This window comes from Microchirus variegatus (assembly GCF_963457635.1).
Source record: "Microchirus variegatus genome assembly, chromosome: 5".
NCBI lineage: Eukaryota > Metazoa > Chordata > Actinopteri > Pleuronectiformes > Soleidae > Microchirus > Microchirus variegatus.
The window spans coordinates 4,457,810-4,471,016 of NC_139806.1; the positions used below are offsets into that span (position 1 = coordinate 4,457,810).

The 13,207-nt window shown below is 40.9% G+C and overlaps 1 protein-coding gene across 3 annotated transcripts in view; it reads right to left on the reverse strand.

The window, feature by feature from the left end:
* Window positions 1-13,207, reverse strand: part of ctnnd2b (catenin (cadherin-associated protein), delta 2b) — a gene marked incomplete at both ends in the record, with an annotated part of 96,391 nt that overhangs the window by 59,987 nt on the left and 23,197 nt on the right. For all 3 annotated transcript variants that reach the window (XM_083889326.1, XM_083889325.1, XM_083889324.1), the window contains 2 exons: window positions 1,452-1,568; window positions 4,649-4,683. In XM_083889326.1, the coding sequence (XP_083745452.1) occupies window positions 1,452-1,568; window positions 4,649-4,683 (152 nt within the window). The remainder of the gene's footprint in view (window positions 1-1,451; window positions 1,569-4,648; window positions 4,684-13,207) is intronic.

Below are 13,207 nucleotides of genomic sequence, written 5' to 3' on the forward strand. Positions count from 1 at the left end.
ATTTAGCCGCAGAAGAAGAATAACGTCCGTTGTGGAGGTGTTTCACGAGCAACAGTGTCTTCTGACTCTGGGTCTGACTCCGGGTCAAAGGTCGTCAAAGGGACTGCGGCGGGGAGTTGTGACGAAGCTATTTTTAAACACTGTTAAAACAATGTTTTGATAATGAGGAGCAGTGCATCCACCGTTCCAGAGGGGGGAGCTGTGCTTCTGAGAGCTTGTGTGCTGAATAGTACTGGCCAATCACAAGACTCTGTCTTCTGAGGGTGAAAGTTCACTCTGAAACATCGCGGCTGATGAGCACCGTCAGAAAAGAGGATTTCAATCGGCTCGTTTACAGCAACTAGGAGGTTTTTGACCATAAAAACAAGTTAATGTATGTAAGTAGACCTCCATAACTAACATATATGTGCAACAGGACCACTCTATGTGAGCTTTAAGGACATTTTCTAGCATAAACACTGACCTTGTCAGAAGCAGTATTCATCTCATGGAGACCAAAATCTGGTTCATTTCTGAGGTGAAGTTTAGGGCTCAGATTTGAATTGTGGTTAGGGTTAGAGTTAAGCATGAACCGGTTATGGTTAAGGTTGGGGATAATCTGAGAAGAATAGCTGAGAGAATCTTGCTTTTTTTATTATGTATATTTTTTATAACTACAGTTCAACAAATTATCGTTGACCATTTGCCAGAAGATAGTTTGCTGGTTGATTTTGTTGGGGGAGCTGCTGGTCGTTGATAGTTTGCTCTGGGAAGCGTCGCAGCGTGGATTTTAACTGTTTCGAGCAGCAGAATTTCAAAAATAAAAAATTCAAATACAACTCAGTCAGAAGGATCTTAAAAATGCACTTAAATTGTTGGAAGCAGATCGGCGTCACACTTACAACCTAAGGCAAATTTTGTACAGACGCGTCAATAAGATGTAAACCTCACCATCCACTCATATTTGAAAGATATTTATTGGACCCACAATGAGGGAATTTAAGGCACTACTTTCTGTGACTATAGGTATTTATAATTTCTTTAGGTCACTGTAAAAACTGTATGTTAATACAGATATTTACAGCATTGAATCATCATTCTTCACTCAGAAATGATGATGTTCCAGACCTTTGATTGTCTCTATCTGGGATATTAATTGAATTCCCCCTGACTGTGGGAATGTATAATGTGAATGAATGTCCTCACAAAAGTGGAAGTACAAACGTGTGTGTGTGTGTGTCAGCAGGCCAGCTGACACCACAGCTAGCATAGATTAGCATATCAAACCAGCGGCACGTCTCCTGACACCTACTTCTTTCCCATGAGGTCGACTACTGAAGAAAAGGCCTGAGTGCAGAGTGAAGCTGCCTCCAGTAAAATCAACCCAACACTCTGTGTTTCTGCTTGAACGTAAATGTGAGCAGGAGCAAGGAGAGAGAGAAGAGAAATGAAACTCTGGACTGGATTCTTACTGTCTCCTGTCGAAGTGTCCTGCGAGTCCAAGATGCCGGACTCCTGAAGTGATCGAATGCAGGAGTCCACCAGCTCCAGGCCTGTTGTCAGCTCTTCTTCGATGTCCTTCTGTCCATCTGTGCGCACAAAGACACAAAACTAACGTCAATGAAAAGAACAGCACACGCCTTCTTTTTCTTCTTCACATTGGCTTGTCCTCATAGGAGAACCCATTTTGGCTCCAGGTGGAACCTTTATAAAGAGGTTCTGTCTGGAAACCTTTTTGAGGGTTCCACCAAGAACCCTTCTAAAACCCTTTATTCAGGAAAGGGTTTTTCAGAAGCAAATGGCTCCAGGTAGAACCTCAGCACGTGTAGAACCCTTATTTCTAAGAGTGTAGAGAGTCTGAGAAGGAACCAAATTAGTTGTATTGCAATTGTGTTTTTAAAACCAAACACTGGTCCAATGGAAATACAGTATCAATATTTAATAATAAATAGGTGTTTTTAACATGTAAAAATAAGTGAAAATAAGTAGAAACTTATTTTTAAAATCAGTATTTCATGCTTTGTTCATTTATTTTCTGTAAAAAATGTAAATTTGTCCCGATCTTCGTAAAAGTGTTTCACATTTTGTAAAAATTAGGGCTGTAAAGTCAAAGTCGACTGGTCGACTAATTGGTCAACACGCTCTGGCTCGACCAAAATTGTGATTGGTCAACTAAATTTTATTTTATTTTTTTTTATGGTGAATTTCATTAGGAGGAAAATATCACATGCTAATAGGGGTGTTTTAATCATCAAAAGTAGATGACGGTAAAAAAGTGGAATGGAAACTTTGCAAGCAACAGTTTGCTTTTCACAGTTCTACTACAAACATGACCTATCATTTAAAAACGCTAAGCTAAGGTTGCTCCGTCCGTTTTGAGTATGAACATTATTAGCATATTTCTGTTGAAATATTTCTGTTGACTCTGTTGAACTCCAGCCGCAGCTGCGGGTCTTTTCAAATTAAGAGCCGCAGCCGCACAGGTACTTTGCGGGTGCGGCTCTTTTATTTTGAAAAGAGCCGCACCCACAAAGTACCCCCCGTCGATTAGTCGATTTTTGGTCGAATTTCAGTGCTTTAGTCGACCAAGAGTTTCTTTGGTTGATTACAGCCCTAGTAAAAATGGTTTGCCCTTCCAGGCCACCGTAGATTGACCGGATTGATTGATTATGATTATGTTGAACACAACACAACCAACTTCACAATAAACCACACTGGTCGGAATCCATGAAGACAGTTCTCCGTAGTTACCGTTCAACAAGACTTAACCAAGAACAACCGACGGAGGTCAATGAGTCTGACGTTTATGACACAAATAAGTGCTGACAGTAACTCATCGTTGTTCGCTGTTATTTATTTTCTGTGAGCACGAATAAAGGCTGCGTTACGCTCAGTTTCCTCTAACGCCCGGGTTCACGAGGCATGTTTTTTTTTTTTTAATTTCCGCCGCTAATGTGAACAAATTAGTGTTCACACTGTACGCGTGAGAAACGTGTCTCGTTTTAAGGCGTCTTGTCTATTTTTAAATGCGTGACACATGCGGTTCCTGGCAGAAAATAGACAATAGAAAAGATCTGTTGATGATGACGTTGACATTCTACCTTTCACTGTAGATTCAGTGTCATTCATTGTATATTTATTGTGCTGTTTTTCATGGGTTTTTAAGTGTTATGGCGAAAGTTTTACATACGAAGTAGTAAAAAAAAGTCAGTGGCTCTTATTTTGAAATGCAGGTTGAAAGGAAGTGGCGCTATGTAAGATTGGCTCAGTGATTGCAGGAAAACAAATCCAAAAACGAATAAATAACGCTCGGTTACAGTAATAAAACCCAAGAAAGCATGAAAAATATTTTTCTTTATTCGATCAAAATATCTACAACAAACTAGTTCATCGTGTTCTAGCAAACCTGTAGTCATGAAATTACCGTTTATTTTTATGACATTTTAGAAGAGGCAGAGTCTAAACTTTGCTGCAAACGATCAACCACAACAACAACAAAAATAGAGGATTTACTCTACGCATCATTGCACAGTAAAATGTGATAGCAAAAGGATGGAGATCTATAGGCAACGGCCATTTGTCTGTCAGAGGGAGGCCGATAACACGCCCAGTGTCTTCAAATTAGTTTCGGGGAGTTTTGCCAAAGAGGGTGAAAACCTTAAAAATGAGCCTTGGGAGTGACATTAATCTCTCTGTGAGAGCGTGGCAGAGGAATGGTAATAGTAGAGGCCTTAGTGTGTGGATTTAGGAGGCTGATTTTATTGACTCCGACTGATGCAATTGCAGAATGATATTGATGCTGCTGGTGGAAAGATTTCCAGAGCAGTCTGCGGCATTATGCCGGATTTCTACTCTCACTCTCACGGAGAAAAGCCCAAATTCATTTTTAATCCTGTTTGATCCAGAAGTGATGGGTTTTTAATGATTTTCCAGATCAAATAGTCTGATTGGAGGCAGAAAAACTTTTTTTCCCCGGGGAGTGAATTTAGTCGTTCAGTCGAGGAGCAGACGGTTGAAGAGCTCAGCAGACGAAGCTGAAGGCCTGGCGTATGAGACCCTCTGACCACAGAGCTCCAGTCGCCTCTTTGTTAGCAGAGGTCAGCGAGCCTGCACTCAGATAATCAATCTACTCTCAGCACCCGTCAACATCTCCACAAGACCGAGTGTGAGGAGAGAGAAAAGACAAGGGAGCTCAAATCCTGTCAAAGAACTTGTCAAGTCCAGAAGAGTCAAAGTATTTAACTCTCCCTTTGTGAAATGACGTTTCATGATAATCACAGACACAGAAACCTGCACTCGTCTCTCTTATACGACTGTGATTCATGGGTCATTTCCTGTATAGAGATAATATTTCAGTGTGACAGAAATAGCTGTAAAAACATGTTGTGAATTTCATAAATAGACACATATTATTTAGTTTTTTGGAGGAACGAGAGAGTTTTCGGTGAGAGTGAGATGATGAGGTTTATTATCTTATTCGCCCGATGCTGTTTTGACCTTTAAGCAGAGAGACAAGGAAAGTTCTTATTTATGCTTTGGAGCCGAGAAGGTATTTGAATTGAACATAACAACTGTAGAAGGATTTCTTCTTTAAATGAACGACGGTTGGTTTTTGCAGCGGAAATGGGATAAATAATGAAAACATATAAAGTTGTGTGAGGAATCTTACCTTGGTTGTTCCAGCGGAATTTTTCATCTGTTGAACTGTAAAAAAAAGAAGAAAACATACATTAGAAAATATGAGCAAAAGTATATTTTATAACTGTGTATCATGCATATAGTGCTTTTGTCCTTGAATTATGGCTCAGTATAGTGTTTTTAGACCACGGTACAGAGAAAAACATTATTAGAGCTGAAACAATTAATCGATTAATCAATTACAAATTAATTGTCAACTATTTTGCGCATTGATTCATCGGTTTGAACATTTTTTCATAATTAAAACAAGATTTCTGATTGTTTTAGCTTCTTAAATGTGAACATTTTCCTTGTTTCTTTGCTCCACATAACAAAGAAATTATTAAAACTTTGTGGACAAAAACAAGACATTCGAGAACATCATTTTCTGACATCTTATGGACCAAACGATTCATTGAGAAAATAATTAGATGACAAAAACAATCGTTTTGAGCTGATAAGAGCTGTACAGGTTAGGCTAAGAAGTAAGTTTATTGACACATATAAACAGCCACACATGTGACTCGGGTCATTGACCTCTTGGTCCAGGAAACACAGGGATTGGTGTGTTTTTGTTGTTGTTTTTTTTTTCTCTCCCACCCATTGAGTCTCTATGGCGCGTCAATGAGCTGCGACAGCATAATTAGTGGACCAAAGGAGAACTAATAGACAGCGTGATCAACTCGGCCGCTGCAGGTCACGCCACGGCGCAGCGCTTCATCACCGCTAACGATATAATGTTGTGTCCGTGTGTAGGCAGCGGCTGCGAGTGCGGCCTCGTCTGTGTCCACGCGCATCAGCTGGAGGACGCTAATGGATTTAAAGAGTCATCAATGGTGTGTGTGTCTGTGTGTGTGGGGTGGGGTGGTGGTATATGGTATCTCGTGTTTAATTGCGCTCGCCTCTCTGCTGCGATTCGATAAGCGCTAAACTGTTACGCAATCCTCACAAACGTAGCTGCGAGCGGAGTTCCTACGACTGGATTATCTCCAAAGCCTTCAGCTATTTCCACGAGCGACAAAGGCCGACCTTGGGAAATTAGGGAGACAACAGCGGAAAGGAACTTCTCGAGCGTGAAAGTCAAAGAAAAACAGGTTTAATCTGCCACATTCTCTCAGAATGAAGAAAGAGCATTTCAGCAAAAAACAAAACAAAAGTGTTGCTTTTATATTTCATGTTTAAAGTAGACACATTATACCTTATTTCTCCAAGCTAACGCAGTTCCCTGGTGTCCTAATGAACATGTCTGTGACATGCTTTGGTCAAAACACCTGAAGGATGAAGCACCACAGCAGTTCAATCACTCTGCCAAAACAGCCCTGTTCAGAACGCTTGCTTTTGAGTGCCTGTCTCTTTAAATATGCAAATGAGACACAGGAAACTACGTCAGCGTCACTGAGGCTCCGGCAGCTAACAGCGGTTAGCATTTGGAAAAGCTATCATTTACCGACTCTCACCAACACATTGCCGTCATATATAAAACATAAATCCTCTGAGGCTGGAAGTTTGTGTAGAACTCTGTGCTGCACTGTGCAGCACATTGTGACGTAGCGATGAGTGCGGAAGTCAACATCGCGTTTATCTCCTGTACTTAGACTGAGGTGGACCATTAAAACATGACTGAGTCGTCTTTGTTCACACTTGGCCGACTCATAGGGCCTCCAGAGTCCCAAATATAAGTGTTAAAAATTATTTAAAAGTTGATTTTGCATAATAGGACACAGATATACAGCCCACACTGCACTGCCGCAACAATAAAACCAACACAAATACAACAGTTAGTTCCATCCAGGTCCACAAGTCCACGAGCACTGGGACGTTTAACGGTTGCACTGCTCCATTTCACAATCATCACTAATTACGCCGACTGCCGGATGCTGTCACCCTACGCTGTTGCAGAGTACGCTGAGAAGACGTTTTTACCAGACGTAACCTTTGAATTAAATTAGAAATAGTTGTCAGGAGAGGACAAGGAGAGGGAGAACATAGCTAATATAAGCACGAGGGAGAGTTCCGGCTGAAGCTGAAGGAATTTCAGGAATAGGAACTCGGATTTCCAAGGGATTGGGATTCCAAGACGTCACGACAATTGTAAAAAAAACAAAGAAAAAAAACCAAAAAAAAAACTACTTTTACGACTATTAATTCCACTTCTGTAATATTTGTTTGACAGAAAGTCAGCACATTTCATTCACTCAGCACTTTTTCTATATCACAGCTTTAAATTAGTGCTGGGCACATTAACCCGCAATGAGTCGAGGGACCGTTTACCTGTTAGCTTCGTTAGCTCTATAGTCGAACTGGAGCGGTCCGAAACGAAAAGAGCAGCGCTACAAATAAGCAGCGTACCTGTGTACGGCGTATGTTTAGCGATACTTTAGAGACACGTGACGTCGTGTTTATGTGTCGCGACATCGGAGTCCAGGCACCGTTTTACCAGTTAGCTCCTTCAGCGCGCCTACAGTCAAACTGGACTGTACTTACGTTACTTTAGAGACCCATTTTAACAATCGCGAGTCACGTAAACATAACGTCATGCGCGTCTTTTTCCGGTCAGTCGTTATGGAAACTCGTCATGTGTTAATGTGCGTTAACGTTGATGTTGTTAGCACTACTTTAAACACCCATTCACATGCTACCGGCTTTGGGGTTAAGTGTCTTGCCCAGACGAGCGGAGCTGGGGATGGAACGCCCAAACTCGCGGTTCAAAGACGACAATTTGAGCTACAATTCAAATCAAGTAAATCACAAATAAGGTAAAAGCATTCAATTGCCAAACTTGAGCCCAATTATGACAAAAAAAAGGCTTTTATTTCCAGAAAAGAGCAGATGAGTGGGCATAATGTGCGACAATTTGAAATAATGATTAAGTCTGTGTGTGTGTGTGTGTGTGTCTGCTTCAATGTTTTCTTTGTTCTATATCTGGAGGAAAATGGAAACAACCAAAAAAATAAATAAAAAGAAAGATAGAAAGGACAGAGAGGGAAAGTAACACTGAGAGACAGAGAGAAAGAACATGAGAGGGTAAAGAGAAGAGCTGCACAGACAGGTGGACAATGAAAGAGGGAATATAATACAGGGAGAGAGAGAGAGAGAGAGAGAGAGAGAGAGAGAGAGAGAGAGAGAGAGAGAGAGAGAGAGAGAGAGAGAGAGACAGAGAGAGAGAGACAGAGAGAGAGAGCTGCTAAATCCACTAACATGGGTTTTAAAAGTGTGAAAGCCAGATATAGCAATGAAAATCCTGCCATTTCATCCGCCCAATAAACATATTCTGGTGGAACCCAAGTCACATAATCCATCTATGTCCCCACCTCACGTAGAGCATTATCCCTTATCTGTTCTGTCCACAACGGCCTTCAGATAATAACAATAATAATAATAACAATAAAAATAATAATAAAGATAACGAATGGAATAAAGACGTGAAGAAAAGGCCATTTTCAGCTTTCAGAGACGAACTCTGTGTGTGTTTTTGTTTGTGTCCACGCTGATTTTGATTTAAAAAGCATTCCCTCAGTACTATGAGACAGACTGAAGACAAAATCATGAAATAAATACCCGGGCGTATGGAAGAGGATTAGGGCCACATGGGAACACTTTTTTGAAAGAGGTATTTTCTTAGAATTCTGAGAAAAAAAATTTTTTCCCTCAGAATTATGAGATTTAAGTGATTTGAGCCAGGATTCTGAGATTAAAGTCAGAATTCGTCTTTTTTTTTTGCATTTTGGTAACACATATTCACCATTAACTAGGTGCTTACTAATATGCATATAAGTAGCATTCTAGCCCTTTATTAGTAAATATTAAGCACGTATTAACACCTTATGCGGGAAAAATCTTAATTCATGTCATAATATAGGTAGAATAAGGTTATTTAGAATAAGGAGTTATTAAGTGCTTAATAATTACTAATAAAGGGCTAGTATGCGACTTTTATGTATTTTAGTAAGCACCTAGCTAATGGTGAATATGTGTTCGCTAATCTAAAGTGTTACCGACATTTTATCTAATCTGCTGTGGCAAATTACAACTGAGGATGATTTCACTCATTTGTTTCCTCCAGCACCTCACTACGCCCTCTGCTGGACAACGTGGTTACTTCAAACAGTCCCACTCACTTCGAGGCTGTATATTTTGAACTTAAACAGGTTTAACGTTAACAGGTGAATCATTTTGATCATATTGGACCTCTTCAGAATAGTAGTAATGGTAATATATTCAATTTATATCATTAAAATCAACCTTAGCCATTATTAAGAAGATATTCTGTAGAGGTAAAATGATTAATCGATGAATCGATTATTTATCGATTACTAAATGAATCGGCAACTATTTTGATAATCGATAATCGTTTTGAAGCTTTTTTCATGATTAAAACAAGAATTCTGATTGTTTTAGCTTCTTAAATGTGAATATTTTCTTTGTTTCTTTGCTCCACATAACAAAGAAATCAATAAAACTGAATCATTTTGGTTTGTGGACAAAACAAGACATTCAAGAACATCGTCATTTCCAGGTTTGACAAACACTGATCAACGTTTTTTAACATTTTCTGATATTTTATGGACCAACTGATTCATCGACTAATCGAGAAAAAAATCGACAGATTAATCGATTACGAAAATAATCGTTAGTTGCAGCTCTAATATTCTGAGTATTCTGAGTATCACAGCCCAGAGATGCAGTTCTTATTGAAATGAAACTTGAAATGACATGACTGTGGTCCCGGTGTGTTCTGAGTCTACATGTTTTATCTCACCCGGTCACCTGACGTTTGCCTAATTGCGTATAATGCTGTAATAATGAGGAACTGTTGCTGCTTTTGTGCAGGTATTATCTACAGCTGCTGTATCTCATGTCTCGAGAGAGAGAGAGAGAGAGAGAGAGAGAGAGAGAGAGAGAGAGAGAGAGAGAGAGAGAGAGAGAGAGAGAGAGAGAGAGAGGAGTCAAGTGTCAACAGCCTCGGGAGACTGTTGAACATTATGACTCAGTGAATGCCATAAAGAGCTTCATACGTGGCAGGATAATGGAGGGATGAATTCTTTTAACGGAAGAACTGAACAATTCAGGGTTCAGGAAGCCACGAGGGACGTTGACATTTTGATATGGCATCAATATCGATATCTAGACTTTGAGACACGGATACCCGACAGAATATAGTGATGTGTGATAATGTTCCATCACATAATAAATCTATGAAAAAAATTAATATTCTCTCAAAATGATTTGCCTGATTTTTGGTCAACACCACAAAAGTATTGAGCAAATAGATGCATGATGTTATTGCAGTATTGCACCCTTAACTGGACAATATTGCCATGCTCTACTTGGCAGCGAGAAGCAGAACATCCGAGCCTCACACTTGCGGGTGACGTGAACAGTAACTGCTTATAGCTAAATCGTGTTCAAAGAGCATCCAACGGGATTAACACAATGATTGGCCCGCTGACAAACACTAATTCAGTCAGACGGTCAATCAAGGACATTTGCATTTGTAGCGCTTGGAGATGTTGTTGAGGTCCGGCCAAAAAGAGTAAATATTGAGTACATAGAAAAACTTAATGGTAATGGGATTTTCCCCGAGTTCTTCCCTCTGCTCTACTTGGTTCGGTATCAGTCACGTCGTTTTCCATGACTGCATAGTTCCTCCTCAACGTGTTTGTTTTTATACGCAACACAAGCGAGCGACGGTCCAAGCAGTTGTTTCCGGTGTAACTGAATCATAAAAATCAGTTGATTTAAAAAGATTTGTTGACCGTCACTGAACTGAAATACCACTGAACGTGGTTGTGATTCGGTTTACGATCGCCGGCTTCCAGCATACGCTGTTAAATATTGACATTTTAGACCATTTCCTTTGATAATGTTGGAGATTAACCAACATTTTCAGGATTTTTAAGTCTTTTTAACTAACCCACGCTACCGTTCAATTAGAAATGTCCTTACTTAAGGAAAAGCCCTTTTTTCAATGAATATAATAATGAAATACCCTCTATACATTGACTATTCTAGCTGCAAATGTCTGCTTTTTGATGAAATATGTACATAGGTGTATAGAGGCCCATTTCCAGTGTTCTAATGGTACATTGTGTTTGCTAATTGCGTTAGAAGGCTTTTGGATGATTAGAAAACCCTTGAAAACCCTTGTGCAATGATGTTAGCACAAGGACTAGCAAAACGAAAGCAAAGGTTGAAGGGCAAAATTATTATTTTGAATTTCTAATCTTGTCAATATCTTGACTATATTTTCTATTCAACTCTTTTGATGAATAAAAGTCTGACTTTTAATGGAAAACACAAACAAATTGTATAGGTGACCCCAAACTTTCGAACGGTAGTGTATAGTTCGGCATCGTTCGGTTTGATTCTTGTGTCGGACGTTCCGCTCGTGACTCTTCCAGTGACGACACTCTCTGACCAATCAGTGACCGTCACATTTTAGCATCGGCTCAGCTCATCAGAAAACACCAGTTACCAGGTATCTAACTGTTTGAGTAGTGCCAGAACTGTTTAATGGAAAAAGTGCCATAAGTTTTCACTAAAGTGGGTGAAAAGCAGAAGGAAAAAAAATGCAATAACAAAAAGTCAACTTTGTGAAGTTGCAAATGCGTATGAATAATTTGGGGTTGCCAGAAGTGCTGCGGTGGATTGCAATCTCCAAGGAGAATGTCACTGACTGAGTGCAGAGCTCTGTGTCTGGCTGCAGCCGATTATATTTTATTTGTGAAATTCTGTTCATTCTTTAATAATCATTTTTTTCTTAAAAAGAAAAGAAAAGCTCAGCATGATCTGCCAGACTGCAGCGAGGACAGCGAAGGTGAAGGGAGATATCAGTCTCGTCTGACTCTGACGTACGGGTACTTCAGGCTTCGAGTTGAGTCGGGGGTTGAGCTTCCTTTGCCTTCGTCGTGAGAGAAAAACACAAGAGGCTTTGAAGCAAGTGATTAAAGCGCAGCGGGATGAGACGCAGATTGCCTTCTCTGTTCACCCGTCCACATGCTCCACACAAACGCTTGTAGAGAGGAGCAGAAGTCTCCTGTGACCCAGTAAATTGGTCAGATTGACTTCCCGAGACTGCCTGTGGGTCGAGGCGGCCATTTTGACTCTGGGCCAGAAGTTGAATGAGAGAAAGGAGGAAGACATGTTGGATCTCTGTGTGACACCAGATCATCTGTGTGAGTAGAAGGTATCTTCAGATGCATAATTCCATCTGGCAGATGAATAATCCATGCACCAGCAACGTCAGGATTCTCTCCAAACGCAGATGTGGATGAGAATATATTCTGACAAATGTGATGTCAACAGTCATTGGCTGTGATAAATCTCTTTTCATGGCGATGTACAGGCATTCAAGGCGTCCCTGCGAAAACGGAATGGAGAATGAGCTTCTTGCTCGACGACAACAAAAGACTCCCGGAGCGCGGCGCGTCAGGACATCACAGAGCACCCCGCCATCAGTCGCCCGTTTCAACCCGAGCACAAACAATAACTGATGTGTGCCGACTTCACAGAGCCAGCGCTGCTCACGTCTCCTCCCCTGCTTTCCCACTTATCAAGGGCCAAAATACTGAGCCTGTCAGTGGCTATAAATAAGCGTGATTGTCAATGGACACAAAGCGTCCTCTGGGACAGCAGCTCAGAGGAGAAGTGTTTTCTTAAAGCAGGAGTCGAGGTTCTGTCTTCATCCTGGGACACTTGGCACTGACTGTGAACGACTGGGCAGAGTTGAAATAAGATCCTGACAACAGCTTAACAGCCGATTCCACGTCCATTTACAAAGGGAGACTGCTTTGATTGGCAGTTCAGCAGCAGCCAATTAGAAGACGTGAAGAAACTACTGTTTTAAACAAACAAGGCAATCACATCAATGTGAATCTTCTTCCATAAGTTACTCATTTACACTAACGTTCAAGAGTTTTGGGGTGATCCAGGCACCGTTTACCAGTTAGCTCAGTTAGCTGCTTTAGCTTCTGTTTAAAGCTCCCATAGAATGGAAGTACCAATTAACGTTGGTTTTTTGGTGTGTATATATGCCATTACTTTGTTTACAAAGCCCTGAAGGTTCTAAACAAACAGTTCAGCCACTGCTGAGAACGCTGTGTTGTATTGTAATCTCGGGCTCAGCGAGATCTCTGAAAAAACCCGGTCCGGTTACGTACGAAGCGTGGGTATGTGGGTCCGACTCCGGGTGAAAGGCGTAAAAAGGGACTGCGGCGGGGAGTCGCGACGAAGCTATTTTTAAACACTGCTAAAACAATGTTTTGATAACGAGTAGCAGTGCATCCACCGTTCCAGAGGGGGGAGCTGTGCTTCCGAGAGCTGACGTGCTAATTACGTTGGCCAATCACAAGACAGTTGGGAAAGCTCTCGTTGGCTGGCCAATCACAACACAGCCTGTCTTCTGGGGGTGAGATTTCAGTCTGAAACAGCGCGGCTGACGAGAGCTTCAGTGAGGAGAGATTTCTACCGGCTCGTTTACAGCAACTATGAGGTTTTTGACCATAAAAACAAGTTAATGTATGTAAGTAGACCTCCATAACTCACATATATG